A 22831-nucleotide genomic window follows, 5' to 3' on the forward strand; every position below is an offset into this window, starting at 1 on the left:
CCGTATTTTACAGAAGACGGCACCGGCGCCTCCCTAAGTACAAGAGCATTTGATATAGTTGAAGACTCAGCGATTGAGTGGCTCTTGCAGGTACATGAAATTCAATCGGTTTTGTCTTTGTGAGGTGGTCTTTTATTACTGTTGAAGCGTGTGTTTACACTTCACGGGTGGTTAACTTCCAAACTCGCTCCAATTACTCACAAAGCGGTTCGTCAAGCAGATATAATTTAATAAAATTAGCTTAATTTAAGATTCCTTTGACAATAAAAGGCAATTCATGATTTTGTTATCTTTGATGCGGTGAGTTTCTTATTACATAGCAGAAAAAACTCAACTTTAAATAGTATTTCTTTTAGATAGTTTCTTATACAGGAACTTCATTGCAATTGTTTCTAATTTCGATGACGGATCTTCACTTTTTATTGGATTGTGACTGGTTCAATTGTATGCTATTTCAGGAAATGATGAGATAATGATGAAAATGACAGCTCGATTAAGAAATGTGTGAATTCTCTGTCGACCCTTGTTTTCCAACCTCTTTGCATTTTCAAATCACATTCGTTTGCATATCCTAAGTAAACAAGCCCCATTCGACTAAATACTTCCACTTCCACGATATAACATCTCGAAGTTTAAGATGCCATGTTATATTCACAAACGATCACCGTAGAAAAGTTGGCGGACCAACAGGTGCGCGCGGCCAAGCTCAGAGTCGCTGGCAGAATTGATTTTGGTATCCGATACTGAAATCTCATCGTATTTGAAAGACATAACGCATTTTCATCAAGACATCCTTTTCGAGGGAGTAATGTAATAGATGTTACCCGGTACTGAATAGGATTCATTTCCTCATAAATGATTTCAATAGTTTTACGGTGGCTTCGTTCTCTCCTCAATCTGCTACGGATGGCTAGTACTAATTGTTAATTACAAAGCGGTCTCCATTGTCATAGACGGTCACACGGCGAACTGGTACTGACTACTTCTGCTCGGTCATTTTTACAAATTGCAATTATGAAGTATATAAGAGGTTTATTTCGTTGAACGAAAATCACTTTTGGCTATGATTAGATAACTATCATGTAGCTAAAAAAATTGCTGTTCCCATGACAGGACAAGGAACTTTCAAAGGGCTCACTGGTGAAAACACTTTCAAATCAGTTCGACGAAAATTATTAAGGAAATAACTGTTTGAAATTGAGTCCGTATATTAAGAAAATGTTTCCAATTTTGCCATCAAATTCTCTCTTCAGGCTTGTCTCGTAGCGCTGGTTTCTATCCGGGTAGAAGGGTTAAATAGGATTTCACTTGCGTCAAGTATTTTGAAGGACGAACGGCGTCAACATTATTCAAGCTGCGCGTTCATCCCAGACTCAGCAATAATTAATTACCTTTTCGTTAGCCATTCTACCGCTTCTTATACTCAATTGTAGTGACTAACAGTGTGATCAGGCGCTGCATAAAGTTCAAGGGCTTTGTTGCTCACCCTTTGTGGAATAATGGTTTAATACGAGGAACCTCCATATTTGTCCGTTTGTTTGTTTGTTTGTCTATCTACTTGCCTGTTGGCTGGCCCGAGAGATCGACTTTATCGCTCAAAGAGCGCATCTGATTGAGTATCAGATAACAAGACCAAAGTACATGTAATCACAACAACCAATTAAAGCAAAAGAACTATTGCAAAGAATTCAGAGTGAATTGAATAACAGCCTTAAGCGCCGGAAAAATACCAATGACCAAGTTAAGATTTGTTTTAGTCTTGAATTTTGAAAATTGATGTAAAATGTGATATAAACTTAGCGGATGCATTTATTACATTGTTCGAAAGGAAAGCATACGCATGGTAAGTACACGTAAAATAAATAAATAAAATATTAAAAATAATAATAACCTTACAGGATTGATTTTGCCTAGATAATCCTGTGATCTCCAGAAATGAAAGAAGTCGCAAAAGAACTATAGATGAAAGAAGTTTCATCACTTATTCTATGAGCGCGCAGTGGACATTAGATAGTAGAGCACCGATTTGCCGATAGCCACTATCGCATATCCAACTAGCGTGAATGGAATGATTGTTATACTAAATTCACCATGCTTTGGGAAATAACCACGCTATACGTGCACCACTTTAGGACCGGGTCTGTGTTAGCATTCAAAGGAAAAAGATTTACAATGCCAGGTTGAGTATTGAAACTATATACATGACTTTCAAAATCTAAAAAAGTTTCAGGGTATTCCTCAATTACATCATTTCGTAGCTAGCTAAACTTGTATGTTGAGTTCCAGCTCATCGTCAATCAGACATAAGTGTCATGTGGAATGGAGAGAGGGAAGCGATGGAGGACGACTTTCATAGAACAGATGTTCGTATCAGGTGAAAAACTATTAATCAACCAGCTGGAGAGAGGTAATCCCGAGGAAAATTGCGAGAAATTTAGAAACCAACCTAAACTAGTCACGGATTCAAGGATTTCAGGCTGAGACTTCTATGTTATAAATTTAGAGGGTAACACTTTTTAAACTTATCTATTTAATTTAGATTTTTTTGTAATCTAGGTTTACCTAGATGGTCCCCCAATACCTTTAGTAAGACGAGGGTAAGAAAAGTTATATGTAGGAGCATAAAAACGGATGCCGATCACGTCAAAATTTAAGTCTTTATTTCTTATTCAGAATTAACTTTAACAGAGATAAGAAGACATTTAATTTCCCATTTACGTTGAGGGAAAGAGATCTATTAAACCGTATCTATAGCAAATCCCTTATTTAATAAACCAAACGAATCTCAGGCCAAAAAGAAAGAAAAAACAAAAGAGCTTTGAAATAGGCAGCACTGCCTTCCGACAATATTTGAACCTAAAAATCTTCGCTTTTTATATCGCGCTTGCACAGAGAAACTTAGAGCAGTGTGTCTCCTGTATTTTTGCATTTGTTACAAGAAAGTCTTTCAAACATATACTTTTAATTGTAAGCAACGTTCGGGAAATGTTCGAAAAGCCTAGGAGCGTCCCCCCAAAAAAGTTCTCTTTTCTAGTTTTTAGCTCTGTCGCTTTTGTTTTTGTAAGATTCGATATTGTTTTTATAAGATATCGATTTGATTCGATATTCCGGGAACAAATTAAGAATATACTGAAAAAAGCCATTTATCTTAGTTTTTTTTCCTCGTGTCCACCCTCCCCCCTGAAAGATCATTGATCAACCCGTCTGGTGTCGACGTCCGCCGATGAGGCGACTATAGTGGACATCGCGTGGTCGATGATGATAACGACGTGGCAGGGGATGAATAATGAAATGACGTGAGCAGTCGTACTTGTTTTCTGTTGAAATGACTGCGCTTCTCTTCTTTCGTAAATAGCTGGGACAGTATCCACAGTAATCCCGATAACCTTTAATGCAATGGTCATTCTAGTTAGTATGACTAGTTGAAAAGTTACAAAATTTGTTTACGTAATTAATAAAGCACCGTGAACTAAGCCAAACTGTGATAAATAGACTTGTCGACTTACCGCAATAACAAGGGCGACAATAATTCCTGAAAATACCTGGAAAGAATTCGAAGGAAAATGAAAACAAAAAGTTGTTTATGGTTGAACGAAGTTATATAGGACGGTATGGCCCATTGCGTGTAATGAAATGGGAATCGAATTGACAAAATTTCCTTTTTACCTCTCAAAATGTTGGTAACAAGTAGTTCTGCAATCTTTCCCATTTGTTCGTAGCTACTCTTGAAGACATGCGCATTATAGGGGTAACTGGCCATGGCATTGAGTTGCCAATTACTAGATACACTCCCAACTCCAATACAGAAGATTTCTACTCCATAAGATCTGATCTCCATCGATGGGGTAGCAACGCTGTCAGCGGAGTTGCCTGCAACCACCATAACAAGCAGCCGTGGGACATGGTTCCTCCACGAGCTGTCAAATAAGAAATGCTTGGAGACCTCCAAGCCACGTCCGAGATAGAGTAATTGCTTCCCAGCCGAGTTTGTCCCGGGGTATTTCACTGAAGACAACGCCTGATCTATGCTAAACATGTCAAAGTATGTGTAAAAGTTGAAGACTACTAAATCTTCGGAGGAGCACACGACCAGCCCAACACGAGTTTTGTAATGGCCAAGTGGGAAGGCATGGATTACAGCGCTAACAAACTTAATGATTTGTTTGAAGTTCTGCTCACTTCCCACAGCGGAGGATCCATCTATCATAAATCCCAGGTCAAGTATTACTAGACGAAAAGAAAAGAAGCAAATTAGAAAAAAAAAGAAGCTCTGGTGTCCAAATACAGCAACAGCGCATCACGAGAAGCAACCTTTAGAAATATTGGTTAGCAAAAAGTGATTTGTAAAATACATTTATGCTGACTGCATGCATCGGTTTCCAGGAATGGGGATTATTTTATTTAAACCATCAAAGAGGGGATTAGATCCTCTCTGCCCCTCAACTGCGCTGTTGATAAAAGTTTTATGCCGTTCGTTCACCTTTTGGACATGATTGCTTCATACCTGCTCGTCTCATTTTACTCAGTTTCTATGGTTGTATGATAAGTGTTTAGGAAATGACTGTATACGAAAGCCATGTTCGAGCTGGTTAAAAAAATCAAAGCAGACGGCGAGCGAACACAAAGACATCAGAAAAAAAAGCAAATAGATAATAAAAATTCGAAACACGAAACATTCAAAAACTTATAAGAAATAAGAGCCAGCTAATGGGCTTCCTTCGTGAAACTTCATGTTAAATATCATCGCAGGTTTTTTCGATCAATCAGTAGCGTTAATTATCTATGGAAAAAAGTTTGAATCAGTATTTGAGAAGTAATTGAAATAAGGACTAACTGTCTGTTGCCCCTGAATTTCCACTGAAGGTGATACCACCAGCTGTAGGAAAGAAGAAATTACTAGATTAGTACTCAAAGTCCTTGCCTTTTTTTGAGATAAACACACCAGCAGCGAATCATCGTTCAAAATTTGTCTGTTATTGACGGAAAAAGTTCATCGTTGGACTTAAAAAAAGGTGTAGCTAATTTAAATTATATTTGCACAAAATTATCTGGCAGATGGTTATAGAAATGCAGCTCCAACAAAGGACCCTCGTGGCACTGAGACGATATTCAGCCAATTGACAAAAGTGAAGTTCTTACGTGTTCTAAAACAGTTAAAATGTGTGAAAAAAACGAACCTTGGGAAATCAACGTAGCCAAGCTCCCGCTAATGCTTGGTAAACCAGCGATCAGTTCAGTAGTTAGAACATACGACTGAGAGTATGCAATCTCCGAAAGCTGTGACCTATCGATAAATAAACCCATTCCAACTGTGATTATCTTCACACCAGCATTTATTAAAGACTCGGTGGGTGGTAAGACGTCATCTGAGGATTTTCCAGCAAGAAGTACAACTAAAACACGTTCAACTCCTTTAGCTGTGGTAGTCGGAAACAGTGTTGTCTTGCAGCGTGTGAGTGCCGCACCAGCGTTACAAGCTCCACCGATCAGTTGGGTCTCGCTCACTGCCAGATTAACTTCGAACATAGAGGTAAACTGATTGAAGCCAAACACGACCTGAAAGAATTAGAATAATATTAAGCTTGTTGACACTTGGTACACTCAGCCTTCTTTTGTCGTCCCTCAAAAAATTATTTGCTTATATTTGATGGTGCAGTGGTGTGGTTATGCAGACTGGTTAATCTAAATTATCTTTGAACCTCCAACAGAGCTTTCGTTATTCCCAAGGTAAATGACTCGCTTTTTTTATTTCCACAGTTTTTCTTTACATTTATCATCACGAAACGAGATTGTCTCACCTTTTCGTTACATTTTATGCAACTCTCTGTTCCCGTTGATTAAATTAAATTAGTTCTTTTCGACTTCCTTCAAAGATTCGAGTCATTGGAGTTAGGGTTTAGAGTTAGGGTAGCTCTCGAACAAATTATCTGAAAATTGCTATCTAATCTGATAAGCGTAGTCATAAGTTCACCTCAACTTTGTCGCTGAAGACTATTAATCCATATCGCACATCGCCACCGAGAGAAAATGAGTTGAGCATGTTACTGACGAAATTCTTTACCAGTTGAAAGTTGCCTTTTCCGTTGATATTTGATGATGCATCTACCATAAAGGCAAGATCACAGCGACCTGAGAAAAACATAGTAGTCGTTGGACGAACTTCATTTATTTTGTAATTTTCCTTGTTTAGAAACCGTATCTTTCATATAAAAAGCGACGAGAAAGAGTAACTTGAGATCGACGCCACATGTTGACATGGCCAAAGGGGAATACGATGATTACACCTCAGTTCAGGCCACTGTGACATAAACTGATTGAAAATTAACAAAATAATACAATTGATATATGAACATTAACAAACCTCACAAAACCAACTTTAAAAAAACTGTAGGTTCTTTGGGAAATTCCCCCAAAAAAGGGAAAACACAAGCGGGATATAGAAGGGAGTAAAAAAAAACCAAACGTGTTACTCTGTAAACAATAAATTGATTATTATTGCTACATTGTCCTTCTAAAATACGCGCATATACTCACCACCACGCCCTGAGGTGGTTACTTCTTGCTCGGCTGAAAGAAATTGAATTTGAATTCATCAATTCTTAGATGAAAAGTGTTTCGGATTGGTAAGGAGATATAACGAAAGGCATGATCAAACAACCAAAGTGATTTAAAGGCAAGATACTTTTGGGTCACCGAAAGTTGTTTTTAATTCAGATGAAAGCGTCAATTAGAGGACCGCCAGAGGCATCAAATATAATAACAAAGAACGAAATAACCAGAAAATTGAACAAGGAGCAGAATGGTTACAGTAGATTTGGAAATGAACCGTTTAAAATTTTTTAGAGCCTGTCAACTGACCATGTGCTCGGCTAAAAAACCTTTATATGCTCTTTAGAGTGAAGAAAGTCAAGAAGCAAACAAATAGAAATAAAAAAAAGAGGAAAAGTAATAGAAAAAGGAGAGGAAAACTGGAGAACAATTACCTTGTAAAATAAGGGTCGACAAGCTTCCTTGTAAGCTGTTTATATCGCTGACTTTCCCAATTGTAAGAATGTAGGACAGAGAATTTGCCATGGATGATAAATCGAATTGATCATATGAACCACCCATTCCAATAGCGATGATCTTGACACCGACTCTCTTCAAGGAATTGGCTTCTCTGGAAACGTCGTGTTCTGACTCTCCAGCCACAAGCACAACAAGGATGCGTGCCCTTCCACCGGCGTCTCCTTTAAATAGTTCTGTTTTGCACTCTGACAAACCGCCTCGCAAGTTACAGCCACCACCAATCTGCTTTGCATTGGCGGCAGCCGTGTCTATCTGGGGCATTGACGTGTATCGTCCAAATCGGAAGATAACCTAAAGAAATATTCACTTTGTTTTATTTACGATAAAGTGTCAGTTACTTTATGAACCATGTATAAAATAGCAGATATTCCCAAAAAAGCGAGAATTTTAGTCAAACTGAGGGAAAAATATCATTACGTACAAATTAGGCGAGGCCGGTCCTTCGCACACCAACAAGTTACAATCTTCAAAGCATAGAAATAGAAGGCGCCTATGCTATAACTGCTCTTGATTTTCTGCAGCCATTATGAAGAACGGTATACTAATGACCAGTTGACCAACGTACCTTTATATTATCACCGAAGAGAACTAATCCGTATCGCATACTTTCGCCGAGAGGAAATGAACGGAAAATGCGAGTGACGAAATCCATCACTCGTCGGAAATTTGTAACATCCATGCTTGACGAGGCATCCACCAAAAATGCTAAGTCACAGCCACCTGCCGGAAAAGACAACGAGTGAGCATGCTAAACATTGTTTTGATAAGTTTACTTTAAAAATAGGTTTTCAGAATTCGTGACGTTTTTATGGAAAAATTTATGTGTAATATTACCAAATGATGGGGCAAAAACTGTACTCTTTTTAGTAGCAAAGGAAACAAGAAACGGTTGGAGGGTGAAGAAAATGTAAGGTAATTTAGGGAACTTTAAAGAAAAGGAAAACGTTGATCTCCCCATGTATTAGGCTGACATTTCATTTTCAAAATAAACCATGATTTCCCTTAATAGTGAAACGGCTTTAGCATCCATTTGTGCTCTGATAAAGCATGTTCAAGTAAGCCGATCACAACTCCAATTAGTGTAGTGAAAAATTTTTTCAATCGCAAACAGGTTTTTAGCTAAAAAAAATTCATGTTTCACAGTTTTATATCTTAGGTAAAAAAGTGTGTGAAATGGATCGTTATTTTGGACGGAAACTTGTGAATAAAGATAAAGAGGTGAGAAACTACCAGGATCGGAAAAAAAAATTGTTCATGACAACTCTTTTTTTAGTTTTCTGAATCTAATCTAAATATTATCTAAGGAGAGTTTTGTCAATTATTTGTGATTTCAAGACCAACATTATCGTATTTACCACTTTTTGCAACTTCAGGAGCTGAAAAGTAATGACAAGGCAGGAGTGAAGACGATTGACATATGAATGAGTGATATAAATATATTATAAATATTATCTTATATGAACCGTTAATCAAAGGTAAAACTGAAGCTGGAAATTTTACTCGATATCGAGGAATTGAAAAAGAAATACAGAACAAAAACACAAGGGAAAAAGAAAAAAACAGAAAGAACATCAGAGGTTGCTGACACATCAAATGCTCGCCAATTTCTGATACTCTTATGACAGTCACTGAAATGTCGTTATTACATATGATGATAACTAGAAAGTGGATTTAAGAATGTTATTGTTAGGAGTAAAGTTTCTTTTTTTAAAGTTTGAATACACGTACCGCTTGTAGTTGTAAACTGTGGTGCTGTAAGTGGAGAAATGACACGAGAAAGTCAAATTCACTTTTTAGTTTCGAAGACATCAAAGCAGCATTGATAAAAAAAAAAAAAAGAAAAAAAACATACCGCTTGTTGTTGTTGCTCCTGGCCCTAAAGATAAGGATTGGACACCAAAAATATCGATATAAATGAAGCAATAGGTTGTTAAATTTATAAATATCAACAAACAAAAATGGAAAAGTGTTTTATTGGATACTAATCGAAACAACGATGGCTTAGACATACCACTTGTAGTTTTTGTCTTTGGTGCTGTAAATGAGACAAAGTGTTCATTTCAGTAAAATGAAATTGAAGAACATTGACACTGGGAGTTAAGCAAAGTTAAAATAAGACTTACCGCTTGTAGTTGAAGCTTGTGATGCTGGAAAGAACAAGACGAGAAAAGATAAATTTAGAAAAAATGTTTCGTAAAGTTTATTATTTCAATTAAAAGTGAGTTCGCTCACCACTTATGGTCGTTACTTGTGGTGCTGTTGAAAGCAAAATGAAAGCAAAAATTAAAGAATGAAAAATACAGTGGTGGAAAGTGGAAACTGGCTGCTTAAACTGGCTGCTTAAATTTTCGTCATATATGTTGGCAAAAAGTTTCCACCCGTGATTTTGCCTTGATTTGAAGATTTTTACCCTATCTCCTGCCTTTAATCATCTTAATCATGAGATCTAATTTGGACCCATGTATCGGTAAGACACCTCAGGTTTTCCAACATTGCCGACCAAGTCCCATTAGTGCTATGTTAATTATTTAAATCATGGCCAGCCACACCACAGGACAAACGCAAGCACAAGAAACTTCAAAGCCCACATGCTATTGGCTATTTTCAAGTACACTAGTTGTGTAAGTCCTGATAAGTTGCGCTTGGGCTGCAAACGTAGTATGAAGGTTCAACTTACCACTTGTGGTTGTTGCTCCTGGGGCTAAGAAAGATGAAATACCCAAGAAAAAGTAAATGGGTTATTCTATGTTAACTTTAACCTGTAACAAGAGATCTAGATACTGAATTAATTTAGAAGAGAAAGCAAGATCAATTTATCTCAGACTTACCACTTGTAGATGCTTTTTGAGTTGTCACTTGTGGTCCTGTTAAGAGACATAGAGGTTTTACTTGACAAATCCAGCATCCAAGTGTATTTTGTGAGGTTAAAAACTCAAATGATGTGAGCACAGACTGAGCAGGAATGGATCGAAGGGTATATGTAAAATAAGGTGATAAGAAAATACTCCCTTACCGGCCGTTGTTGCTGGCGCTGAAAAAGGACAAGCACACATGTAAATAAATTACAGCCAACGTTAGGTAAAGGTCACGAGGTAAAGACTCTACTAGAGCCAAGTGGCCCATCTAAGCTGAGCCTATTCCGTCTCCATAGCATGAAGCGACTAGGAGTATTACTTCTCCCCCCTAGGAGGGATGGCAGTCCATTTCAAGATTAACCCCCCTCCTAACCCCCCACCCCCAGCAGGCTTCCTGACAATTTGCTGGTACCCATTTATACTCCTGGGTGGAGAGAAAGTACACTGTTTACACAAGAACACAACACAGAGACTCGGCCAGATTTCGAAACCGGACCTCTCTTTACCACACAGTCAACATAAAGATAAAAAAAAAACTAAAGAAAATAATGGTGAAAAAAAAAACAGTGTATATTTTATCAAATCAGAGATTCAGACATACCAGTTCCAGCTCCTTGAGTTGTTGGTTGAGGCGCTGTAATTGGACATATAAAAGTTAAAAGTTAGATATTAGTTATCCTTACTGTGTGCATTGTATGCTTAAATGGAATTGACAAATTGAAATGTTGGAAAGTTTGAATGCATCACTCGTTGTTTTCATTCCTGCAGATGATGGAGAAGGAAAGAAAGGGAATTTTTTTTTTTTTTTTTTTTAAGATTGCGTTACAGCGTAAGAATCGTTTGCATTGCGTGATTAAGCTCAAAAGAAATTCAACATTTCAAATCGTGGAAAGTTTTAACATACCACTTGTAGATGTTAGTCCGGGAGCTGTAGAAGATGAAATAGGTGAGAAAAGGAAGGGAAAAAAACCTTCACTTAAATATCGCTATCTAGCGATAGAGTTAAAAGTACTGCCTAAATTTAAAGGAATTGACGATTTGAAGAGCGAGGAAGTTCAAACGTACCATTTGTGGTAGTTACTCCAGGGGCTGTACACCATGAAATAGTGGAGGTAAGGTGAAGAAAAATTTCTTTAAACATCTCATTATATCGTTAGAATTGTGAGCACTGTCTGACAATGCAATCGTAAAAGCTAACTAAAGAATACACGTACCGCTTGTAGTAGATACTCCGGGGGCTGTGGAGGGTGCTGTAGAAAAGATTAAAGAAAAGGAATTTCTAGGATGGCTTAACGAAAAATCTAGAGAATTGAAAGAGATTGCAAATGATATCATATGAATCAAATGTTAGTTATCCAAAAATCGGTATCTAAACTTCAGTCTGAGGTAAGGTGCCTACAAATTAAATTACCGCAAAGTTTAAACTTACCGTTTGTAGTTGTTCCTCCAGACGCTGTTGGCAATGGAGGAATACATAAAAAAAGATGGAGATTTGAGATGAATGAACATTGCTCAAACAAAGAGCTAAAAAAACTTATGAAGGAGAAGAAATGAATGTTTTTGTTAAACGTACCACTTGAAGTTGCTCCTGGAGTTGTCACTTGTGGTGCTGTGAATGGAAAGGCGGGGGAATTTTTTTCCAAAACGATGTTTTTAAGTCAAATGACAATAAAACGTGCAAAATAAAACTGCATAACAACAACAAAAAAACAGAAACGAAAGAGATATGTTAGTCTTCCAAGACATTAAAACCAGTTGCAGCGATCAGCGTATGAAATTCTTAATAACTAATATAATTTCGGCGATGAATTTCTTGCATTCCCCAGGCGTGTCTTCCCTTAGGGTAAATAGAGTTTTTTGAACATAGGCAATATCACAGGAGATGTTCGCGTGATGCAGATGATTATAGAAAACGAATAAACGTCAAACAAAGACACACCACTTGTACTCGCTCCTTGAGTTGTCACTTGTGGTGCTGTGTTTGGAAAGAGAACAGGTTAATCAAAAATGAACCATATTTGACAGTCAAGAGCAGTTTTTATGTCTGAAAACACGAGTAAGATTAAATCCAGCTCAAAAGAAACGAGGCATACAAACCAATTGTTGTTGTAACTTGAGTTGTGACTTGGGGTGCTGAATAAATAAGAAAAACATTATCGTATGTGTTTGCTTGGATTGAAATGACGTTCTGTGGGATTTTGTTCAAGCGGTGCATGCATGCGTATAAAGAGATTGACAGCCATTGATGTGGGTCACTATCGTCAGTTTCGTTCTTTATAAGGTGACATAGCCTCGGGACTTAATTAAGCCGAGTAAAACATGCGTGGTAAATGATGAGAAGACAAAATGCAAGCTGTAGTTGTTACTTGTGTTGTGACTTGAGGTGCTGTGTTTGGAGAGAGAAAAATGTTTTTTACGAAAAAGAAAAAAGGCAGAAACGTGCGAATAATATTGAGAAGAAAGCTACGTGCTGTAGGGAAGTAATGCAGCAAAATTGATATATTTGATTTACCATTTGTAGTTTTTGGTGCTGAATAAAAAAAGAACATTGGAAACGATAACAACCCCGACCAAAATTGGAAAATAGGGATGATGATAATGATAATAACGATGATGATGTTAATGCTTGTTTAAACTTAAATTAGATTAAAACAGAAAGCATTTAAGGAAATGAAGTGATGAAAAGGCAACGGGATTAAAGTTAACAGATTTGACGTACCACTTGTAGTTGTTACTTGAGATGCTGCAGAAGATGAAATAATGCATAGTTAATATTATGGAGTAGCATAATTTAATCAGAAAATCCAAAATTAACACAGTTGCTTACCACTTGTTGTTTTGGCTTGAGTTGTCACTTGTGGTGCTACATTTGGGAAGATAAGAGTGTTACTTTCTATTCGAGATATGTCAAACTTAATCATCACCAAAACATTATTTTAAGGTATGTCAGAACCACAAACAAACAAACAAACAAACAAAAAAACTAGTCAAGTGGTACTACTCACCGTTTGTAGTTGTTGGGGCTGTAGACGAAAAGGTAGATTAGATAGGTAAATGATGAGTATAAAAGGAATAAAATGGAGTGTAACACAAAGAAATGTACAAAAGAATCTTATTCATGAGTTAAACAAGACATTGACAAAAACAACGAGGACAATAAATAATAAAAAATTGAATGAAATACAATATCAAACTGTAAAATACTGTTCAAATAGTAACTAAAATAATTCTTACCGCTTGTTGTAGTTGGCTCTGGTGGTATAAAATGGAAAGATAAAATGATTAAACACTACCAAGTCATCAGAATTTATGTATAGAATAATTATGATAATTTTGCTATGTGGAATTTTAACTGTACATTAACTTGATCAGGTATCAAGATGAGTAGGCCTCGTTACGGCTTCAGGAAGGTAGTAACAGTCTAGGTTTTGAAAAGTTTCTTGGTGATTTGATAGCTCTCCATGCATGTACCAACCGTTTGAAAAACGGCAAGAACAAAACCTGTACTTACTTGGTGCTTCCTTGACAGCTTTAGTAGCGACTAAAAAGGAACAAAAAAGCCAAAAATTATTATGAAAAGAAACAAGACCGGGGAGTTTATTGTAAAACATTTTATGGTGCCATGACAACTTCAAATTTGCCTCGGTTTGAATTGTGTTTTTCTCGTAAACTGCGATGATATGAGTGTTTAACGTGCGTTTTGGGTGATAATGTTGAGTAATAGCACTAACCAATATACAAAGTATCTTGTATTGCCCAGACGATATTTGGGATTTGAGGAAAGTCGACTGTGAATACGTGATCGTCTTTTGTTTGACTCGCCATGACATAAAGTTGAGCCAGGTTAAAGTGCTTTCCAAGTCCAATAGATACGATTTTTACTCCTGCTCGGTGAAGTTCGCCAGAAGTTTCCGATTCATCATTACCGATCCATGACCCTGAAATTACCACAAGTACACGAGGTACACCATCCCTGGCGTCACTGAATAACTCGTCGGCTGCGATTTCCAACGCCTTACCATCATACGTCTGCGCATTAGGGTATGGTATGCTGTCTATGGCTGCCTCTACTTCTGCCCTTGATTTAGATTTGTTAAAGTCACATTTACATTCACTTTTCTGCGACATGACGATTACTCCAACTCTTGCCTTAGTCGGAGAAATTTCGAAAGGCTTGGTAAGGGATTTTACAAATTCCAAGATCTTTTTGAAATTGTCTGGGCCGTACTTGTTTATGCTCTCAGATCCATCGATAAGGAATCCAATTTCGACTTGATCTTTAAAGGCTAGGAATAAAGTTGACACGTACACTTAAAAAAATGTTGTCATAAAGCTGAAGGATAAAATGATGCATTAGAATATAGGTATCACACGTAAGATGCCGATGATATGATATATAAAATAAGTTATCGAACATGCAGGGAAATACCCTTCTAACATGCTGCTGGCTATACTTTATAATTTAATTTTCAATTTATCTGCGTTTCATTTCAGCCTTATTTCAGATGTATCTGGTTTGCTCAAGTCGCGGGCACAGAATGTTGTTAGTCAATTTCACACTCATTTCATCTTTCTTTCTCTCATTTGTTGCCTCGCTAGTTCGTCTGTTCGTTTCGTCAGCCTCTTAGCGTGTCGTGCCGTCAGCGTGTCAGTGGTAAAACTAAACTACGTACCAACCCGTGACGATAGTATTGAATGCTTCTCAATATGTTTCAAATTTTAGGTGAATAAGGTAAATGCTTTGGTGATTGTTAATATCAAGAATGTTACAAACCTGATCCTCCTGCTGCCAGAGCGGTTCCATTGCCTTTGATGGTACCAGCTGCAAAGGATAACAAATATCAGCCATAAAAGTATACGTTTATTCCGTACATTTCACCCCCATTAAAAAAAAATGTTTCGATTTTCTGCCAATAAGATATGTATTTTGAAAATCAATTGTAATCAAAGAGAGAACCAAAACTTTAACTTGATACCTTGTGACACAAGGGGAGACACAACTTTATCAAGCTGTCCTAGACCAGCGAATGAAGCAACAGTCTTGACGTTGGAAGACGAAAATGCCATGGTTGACAATTCCGACTTGTCAACTGAACCACCCATCCCGATAGCAATAATTTTCACTCCGGCTGTTTTCAATGACTCAGCAGAACGTGATACATTTTGAGCTGATTTCCCTGCCATGAGCACAACCAGAACACGAGATCTGCCAGAATTGTCACCAGAAAACAGCTCTGTACCACACTGATCAAAGGCATCCTCTGTATTACAGTTGCCATTTATCATCTCTACACTTGCGACTGCTGAATCCACTTGTGCCAGAGAACTATACTGACTGAATCCAAACACCAGCTGCAAGAAAATGTACGAAACTTCAATAATTTAAATGATTTTTTAAATTTGTTTTCTACGCTAATTATTAGTAACTGGAATATCTGCGTTGCAAGGAGACAAGCAGTCTTGAACGTACCTTTGCGCTTTCCCCGAAAACTAGAAGTCCATATCGCACGCCGTTACCGAGAGTAAACGAATGAAAAACTTTGGAGATAAAGTTCAGTGCAAGGTTCAAGTCTTGGCTCGTTATGCTCGATGAAACATCCACCATAAACGCCAAGTCACAGCCACCTTGAAATAGATTTCAGATTAGTGCAAATGTCATAATGCATCGTGACATGAATAGAAAATAAGAACAGAATATGGAGGGTACACCCTACCTTCTGATGTGTCCATGTTTCCAACAACGTTTATACCACCAGCTACAATCAAGCATAACAAAAGGTAGCAAGAAAAATATACATTAGTAATTGATTCAAGTATTCTGCGATGGCTAGCTGTTTTTTGTGGAGTTCATAGCTCCTTCCAAAAGTTTGCTATCAGCGAGAAAACGTGATCGAAGGGAGTGGGGCACCTGCTGATGATCCTTTTTCAGACAGTACTAAATGGTGTTTCATGGGTGGAAGTATAATAATGCTGAGGTAAGAGATCTTTCACCCAGATATATGAGAGGGTCTCCAATGATCTACAGCGTTCGTAATGACATATTTATTGACAGGAGTTTCTTTTTTCAATTTGAAGTTTCCGGCAGGGTTTCTTTTTTTTCGGATAAAAGTGATATGCATTGGGGTAAGACGTAAGTCAGGCCTCCCCGTATCAAAATTTGGAAAGCGCTTGTGTTCCTCGGAATTAAAAAGTGATCTTCCAAGAACTGGAATGGGGATTGCAAAAAAGATGTACGTACCTTGGGATACGAGAGAAGATGTGCTCCTAGATATACTAAGAAGTTTTATAAATGATATGGAGCTCAATTTATAAGAAGGCAACGTTGCCATTGTTGAAAGCTGCGAACCATCAAAAAGACCACCAATTCCCACGGTGATTATCTTGACTCCGTCAAATGCCAATGATCCAGCACCGTTCGTGACGTCATCTGCAGACTTTCCTGCTATGAGTACAAGCAGGATACGTGTTCTTCCTCCGGCGGCACCAACAAATAGTGCCCTTTTGCATTCCTGTAGAGCTGCACCAGCATTACAGCTGCCAAGTTCAGCTAAGGATGTTGTGGCAACCTCATCGTCAATATCATCGATAGTTTTGTGCTTATCAAATCCAAATAAAACCTAGAGAACATATCGTATAGAAGGCTGTTAGAAACCGTCTTCGTTCCCTAATGAAGTAGAAAAAAACATCTACTAGTTTATCAGGAATAAGGACTATTTTTTTTTTAATTTCGGTCTTCAGCCTTTTTTGCTTGGTATAAATGAAACAATAAATATTGATGCCATTATTAATTTCTTCGCTGCATAGATTGGTATTCGATGGCGTTCCACCATAATTTTCATATTCCTTAAATTAAAATGTAGAGATTGGAAGGCGTTTCCTTGTTCACCAGCCAGATTTTTATCCGCGAAAATTAAATAAAAAGCGAAATTTGATTTTTTTAATCTGCTTAAATTTTGCATAGAATTAGAAAGCAAAAGAAAAAACTTAGAGATTTATATTGAAAGTTTTATTTTATTATTGTTATGGTAGCAAGGTGGTATTATTGTAATGGTAGCAAGGTTAGCTATCTTATTCTCCAAAAACATAAGAATATAATTATTATAATTGATCCCAGCAAAGAAGGTACTTGTACTCGAATACCTAACTGCGTGGACGTTAAATCGTTCATTTCCATTCGTGCTTGATCTTTTCTAACGGTTCATAATAATCACATCAGGAGGCAAACGTTATAAAATTCATTAAAAGAAGAAAAGTTAGATTTTACCAATACCTCAGTAGTTTTACCAAAGCGTAATAATGCATATCGTGTTTCTCCACTGCTGATATCAAACGAGTGAAACACAGCAGTCACAAAGTTAAACAGAAGTTTGGCATTTTCTTTTCCACCCAGACCGGATGAAGCATCTACCATGATGGCCAGGTCACAACCAACTACAGAAAGAAATTTTTGAGATAAATTTGTAATTATACATGGGAAGTAGTTCCGCAATCCCTCTTTCGTTCATTGTACATCCTTTCAGGGGTGTAGCCAGGATTTTTTAAAGGGGAGGGGAGGTCAAATTGTGTCAAACAATGACCCGGGTTTTCATGTCGACCTCCACACGCAATGTTTACTTATTGTGACAAAGAGAGGCTTAGAGAGTGGAAAGGGGAGAGGGGGAGAAATCACGGGAACTTCAGTACCCCCTCCCTAGCCACACCTATCCTTTAGCCCTTTAGAGTTATTAATATGGAAATGATACAATCCAATCCAAAGTCAATTAATTCGTAGTCAATAATCTCTCGAAAATATCTTGTCAAACATAAAAAAAAGTTAACATTCTTTTAAGCTGCTTTTTCATCTCCTATAAACATTCTGTGTGATTCTTTAAAACATAATGTGATCTACTAGTCTATAGCTTTTAAACCTGTCTTGATATTATGGTTGTAAGTCACTGACCTGTTCCTTTGCTGTTGGTAATATCAGCAGCTGAGGAATACAAGAGAACCAATTGAACCGTTTCACAAATAGTGGAATGTCATGGAAACAAACAGCCAGAATTACAATAGAGGACGGTTCGGGGTAACGGAGATGGGGGTCTCGTTATGCCTTATGTCCCACAGCATTAAATGCAAATTTGTTATGCAAAGAATACTGACTATCTAGACTACAGAAGAATCGCTGAATGTAACAAACACTCGACCCGATGTTTTTTAATTGTATATAATGTTGGAGTTATTTCGTCACGCCATTGACTTCTCTTCGAATCTTTCTGATGTTTTTTTTCAAATTATTAGGGTAATTCGTTATTCTTTGAGGGATTTTGGGTTTAGCTGTAAGTTAGTTTTCTTACCTAGAGGTATTTCGCAAATGTAGGCTTTCCTGCTATTATCTGGAACATCCGAAAACAGTCCTGTAGCCTTTGACATCACCACGACCTTCCCGTCTCCAGAGGGCTCGTTTGTTTGCCATTTTCCAATTGTGAGAGGTTTTCCATTAACCCATATCCATTTCAGACCTCCATTTCTTAATCCTATGTGCCACTCATTGACACCGGGAGGGGAGAGTGTTTTGATCTTTCCACTGAGGAATTTCCATTCCTCCTCGGTCTCGATAGAAACCAGGTGACCCCCCTTGTCCTTGCAGCTGTCTTGGTTTTCAGGCCATGTTTTTCCCGCTTTGGTAAACATGTAGCAGGAATCTGCATAGCAGTTATCCCCGACCCCTTATCAAAGGAATTTATTCAAGGTTATCAACAAACGTACAGATGGACGAAAAAGTTGTTGGAAGACGGTAGGAAACGTCGACAGACCGACGTCCGGACAGGCAGACAGACAGCCTGCAGATTTAGAATGGAGTCTATTGGGCGGACACCCACTCAAAAGTCTCCTTAAAACATGGATTTTTGTCACTTGAAAGTTGAGAAGTTTAATTTCGTCCATTTCGCCTAACGAATGGTCTCATTTATACAGATTTTACGGATTCAAAGTTTTATCAGTGTCGGCTAAGGACTTATTAAAATTTGCATCCCTGTCCGTATTCAGCAGCGCAGAAAATCCTTGAATTCAATATAGTGCACGATCGTCGTCTTACCAGAAGACCAAAGAATGCACTCATTTAGGTATTTATTTGAAAGGAAAGCGAGAGAGGATAAAGCTGGTGTACTGAGCTAACTGATACAATAAACCCTAATTTCTGATGTGTAAATGAAAAATCTAGATTAAGAAAATTTACACTAGGTCACTAAGTCCCATGTACTTACCTGAAGAGTCTACAACATCCGCTGAGAAGCCAAAAAAAAGCATCGCAAAGTGAGATCAAACGCAAAGCTAACATACATATTTAAGTAACATCAAACGTAAAATTATCATATATGCGGACTGAATCTGTCATGAAAAGCAAAAGGATGAAAGATCCTTTGAAATGACAACTGCAACAGCATCAAAGTGTGTATGAATGGGAGGGATTGAAGCTGATGTAAATAAGGGGGACTCGAACAACGAATTTCAAGCACATAAAAAACAGCTACAACAAAGCAGATATAGCATAGACAAAAGAAAGCGAAGTCATTAATCAAACGTGTCACTCACTCGTTCCTTCTGCAACAGCCGTAGAGGCAGCTAAAGGCAGAATGAAAGAAATACTGTCACGATAAACCTAATATTGCACACTAGTTATGTCACATAAGTAAAGGTGAGACGTAAGGTTGAGTGATTCAGAAAAAAAATGGCAGATAGTGCAAAAATAACCAAATTATTTAGCAAACTTAAAATCGTTTAAAATCTTAATTTCACAAAAAAAAAAGTGTTTATGTGAGACTATTACAAAAATTCGATTAGATGAATGAATCTCACATAACCAGGATACAGAACGTAGCTTAAAATTAATTTAACAGGTCCATGCCGATAAAGGCCTACTTGTGAAAGAAATACAAGATGTAATCAATTTTTATTCATCGATAGGGGAGAGAACGTTATTTCCATGCCTATTTAACGCGATATGATGTAATTTTCATTGTATATATTTTTATTTGTTATGGCTCACGACCACTAGGCGTAGAATAGTGTCGTAAGTTATTGTAAAAAATGTTCTTAACTACAATAATACTGAAGTGTGTGAATAAAATTCGATACAACTAGAACCTTTTACAACTGACGGGAATATGTTGTGAACATTTTGTCTTATCATCAGAGCTTTCAGAGTACTTCCACAGCCTACCTTCGCATGACGATTGCTGTAAGGCGTTGACTACATTCGACATTTGGGAAAATTCAGCAGTAAAAACGTGCTTCTCTTTCGGGTTACTTGCCATGACGTTAAGTTGAGCTTTGTCATAACGCTTGCCGATTCCAACCGATATTATTATTACCCCAGACCTTTTAAGTTCTTCTGAAGGTTGTATAAGGCCATCTCTGGATCTTCCGTCAGTTATTACAATAAGCACACGGGGAACACCATTTCTAGGCTCGTTAAAGAGTTTTTCAGCCGCCATTTTGAGGCCTTTGCCGGCGTACGTTGAATGGTTAGGGTACTCTATACGGTCAACCGCTTCTTCTACTTCCTGGTTAGTCTTGAACTGGCTAAAACCGAACTGGAGTTTGCTATGGTATGAAAATACAATCGCTCCAACTCTTGAAGCCGTGGGAGAAATGACGAAGGCACCTATAATTTCCTTAACGAACTTTAAACACCGTTTGAAATTGCCTGGTTCGTACTTGTTTATGCTTCCGGAACCGTCTATCAAGAATCCAAGGTCCACTTGCGTATTGCACTTTGAACCTAAATTAAACAGACACACGCAAATAGGTAACAAGATACTCTGAATTTCACGGAAAACACCATTTAATGTGTAACCAATCTCGTATTGCAGGTGGATGTAAAAGCGATCTATTCGAGAGAAGATAACAGCAAAAATAACAAAGTCGACGTAAAGCAAAAGAAAAAGCATACATCAACAAGGAGATTGCAAACCTGGCGTTTGTGGTTGTGTTATTCTTGAGGGACTGATACCAACAGCTTGCAAAAGACAATGAAAAAATAAAATTAAACAAAAAGACAAAAAAGACAACAACAACAACAAACAAACAGATGAATTTATAAAATGAAGATAGAGGTTGAGGCACTAACACCAAGAGTTGTAATCGACGAAAGATAATCCCTGCGATTAGTGAAGAGGTTTCGTTAGTTAAGGACCCTTAACAAATGTAGTGGACTGAACACTACATTGATCGATAAATTAAATCACATTGTTTATTTTCATGAACCCTTAAACTCCTTGATGAACATGTACCTTCTCCCTAAGATATCAAATGAGTATCCAGAAAGCGAAAGGTTGATGAGAAGAAATTGAATTTTTATGTCAATACAACACCAAATTTCATCATTTTCGTACAGGGAAACTGATACCAGCCAAAAGTAAGCATTACTTTCATACGAACGAAAAGGTTAAAACCCAAAACCACACTTTTACTAGTTTTTAAACTTATGTATTCCTAGCTATTTTAAAAGCTTTCAATTAATGGAAATTATTGTTTGTCGTTTGCCTGTTGTTTGTTTTGAACACTTTCCAACACACTGAGGTTTCAAGTTGAAAATTATTTCAAAGTCTATCAGGCCTGAAAGATACCAAGTTTTATCTTAACATTATGATAACTTTCTCTGTCTTCAAAACTTCACTGAGTCTCAAATGCCTTCTGGCATCGCTAGGAACAAATGAGAGACTCGATAAAAGTCTCGACTTAGAGGCTTTGGAAAAGGAGTTGAAATCCAGCTTTGCAAATGAGTTAACCAACTCATGAAAGTAGATTTTTGATTTTTTTTATGATTACCTTTGAAAACTTGGGACGTCACAATAGGGACGACACCTGTTAAGTCCCCAGCACTACCTAGGACATTAGCCAGAGACGAAGAAGACACCATTGCTGTCAGCTGTGCATTAGGAGCACCTATCCTGACCAACATTATCCGAACTCCGGTTGCTTTTAGGGATGAAACTGCGTTTGAAATGTCTTGAACGGGAGTTCCTGCGATAAGCACTACTAGAACCCGTTTCCTGCCCACTGCTTCTGCAGTAAATAGCTTTGAACTGCACTGATAAAGAGCCTCGGCAACGTTGCAATCACCATATATTTGCTCGACATTGCCAACTGTTGAGGTAACGTCCGACATGGAGGTATACTGGTTAAATCCAAAGACAACCTAAGATGAAGCAAAGTTTTTATAGGGGTTAAGCTCTCTGTAGCAAAATGGGACTACGTGCATTAATAATACCGTCAATAACAGCTGCTCTGATTAGTTTGTGATAAACGTAAGCAACATATAAGAATATTAAAAGAAAATAAAAGGAATTAAGCGTATGAACCGTAATTTCGAAATGATAAGATACACAGGAAGAATAATTAATGCCTGTTTTACCTTGATACTATCCCCAAATAGAACAAGTCCATACCGCACACCCTTTACTTGACCAGTAGACTGAATGATTCTAGTGACAAAATTTTTGGACAGATCGAAGGATCCAACACTTGACGAAGCATCCACCATGAACGCTAGGTCGAAGCCATCTATAAACGTAGGTTTGATCACTTAATATCGGTTTATTAGTAATGTAATATTTGTATAGGGTGGGCATGTCAATTTTTGACCTCCTAAACCTAGAGTTCGGGAAATCGGGGGAAATGCCTGTTGTTCTCGCGACATTTAATCGCAGTCGTGGAAAAAAATATTGATACGTAATATAAGCGGTGAGGCATAAACTAACTGATTTTTACTGGACGAGATCCTGCGCCCTTTCTTCCACAGAAAATATCGCCTTAGCTCAGTAACGTGTTAGGGCGGAGGTAAGAAAAAAAGTCCTCGAAAGTTATTATTTTTGCTATTGTTTCGTTTTATTACACTCTACCCGCGAGTTTAAAAACCTAGCTATTTA

At 37.6% G+C, this 22831-nt stretch overlaps 1 protein-coding gene across 1 annotated transcript; it reads right to left on the reverse strand.

Moving 5' to 3' along the window:
• Positions 1–3188: 3188 nt before the first annotated feature.
• On the reverse strand, positions 3189–22446 carry LOC136283527 (collagen alpha-3(VI) chain-like). Its single transcript, XM_066172505.1, has 34 exons — positions 22318–22446; positions 21732–22101; positions 20122–20682; positions 19494–19523; positions 19166–19186; positions 18257–18628; positions 17863–17892; positions 17194–17354; positions 16162–16540; positions 15638–15679; positions 15394–15548; positions 14900–15275; positions 14698–14745; positions 13655–14209; positions 13435–13464; positions 12929–12946; positions 12643–12666; positions 11863–11898; positions 11353–11376; positions 10525–10557; positions 10082–10099; positions 9897–9932; positions 9746–9769; positions 9301–9324; positions 9192–9215; positions 8921–8944; positions 7634–7788; positions 6984–7359; positions 6535–6567; positions 5972–6129; positions 5178–5556; positions 4835–4876; positions 3667–4227; positions 3189–3418 (listed from the first exon to the last, which is right to left on the reverse strand). Exons 1-34 carry the CDS (start codon positions 22444–22446, stop codon positions 3189–3191), a joined length of 5478 nt encoding a protein of 1825 aa, XP_066028602.1.
• Positions 22447–22831: the final 385 nt, after the last annotated feature.

Source organism: Pocillopora verrucosa, chromosome 9 (assembly GCF_036669915.1).
Source record: "Pocillopora verrucosa isolate sample1 chromosome 9, ASM3666991v2, whole genome shotgun sequence".
Classification (NCBI taxonomy): domain Eukaryota; kingdom Metazoa; phylum Cnidaria; class Anthozoa; order Scleractinia; family Pocilloporidae; genus Pocillopora; species Pocillopora verrucosa.

Excerpts from the sequence above, each read along its gene's own strand:
- LOC136283527 (XM_066172505.1), bottom strand. The coding sequence starts at position 22,446 with ATGGTGGATGCTTCGTCAAGTGTTGGATCCTTCGATCTGTCCAAAAAT. Across the intron at positions 8,945-9,191 it reads ACAAGCTTCAACTACAAGCG|GGCCAGGAGCAACAACAACA; the intron begins GTAAGTCTTATT and ends CCTTATCTTTAG. Across the intron at positions 5,557-5,971 it reads TCTTCAGCGACAAAGTTGAG|GTCGTGTTTGGCTTCAATCA; the intron begins GTGAACTTATGA and ends TAATTCTTTCAG.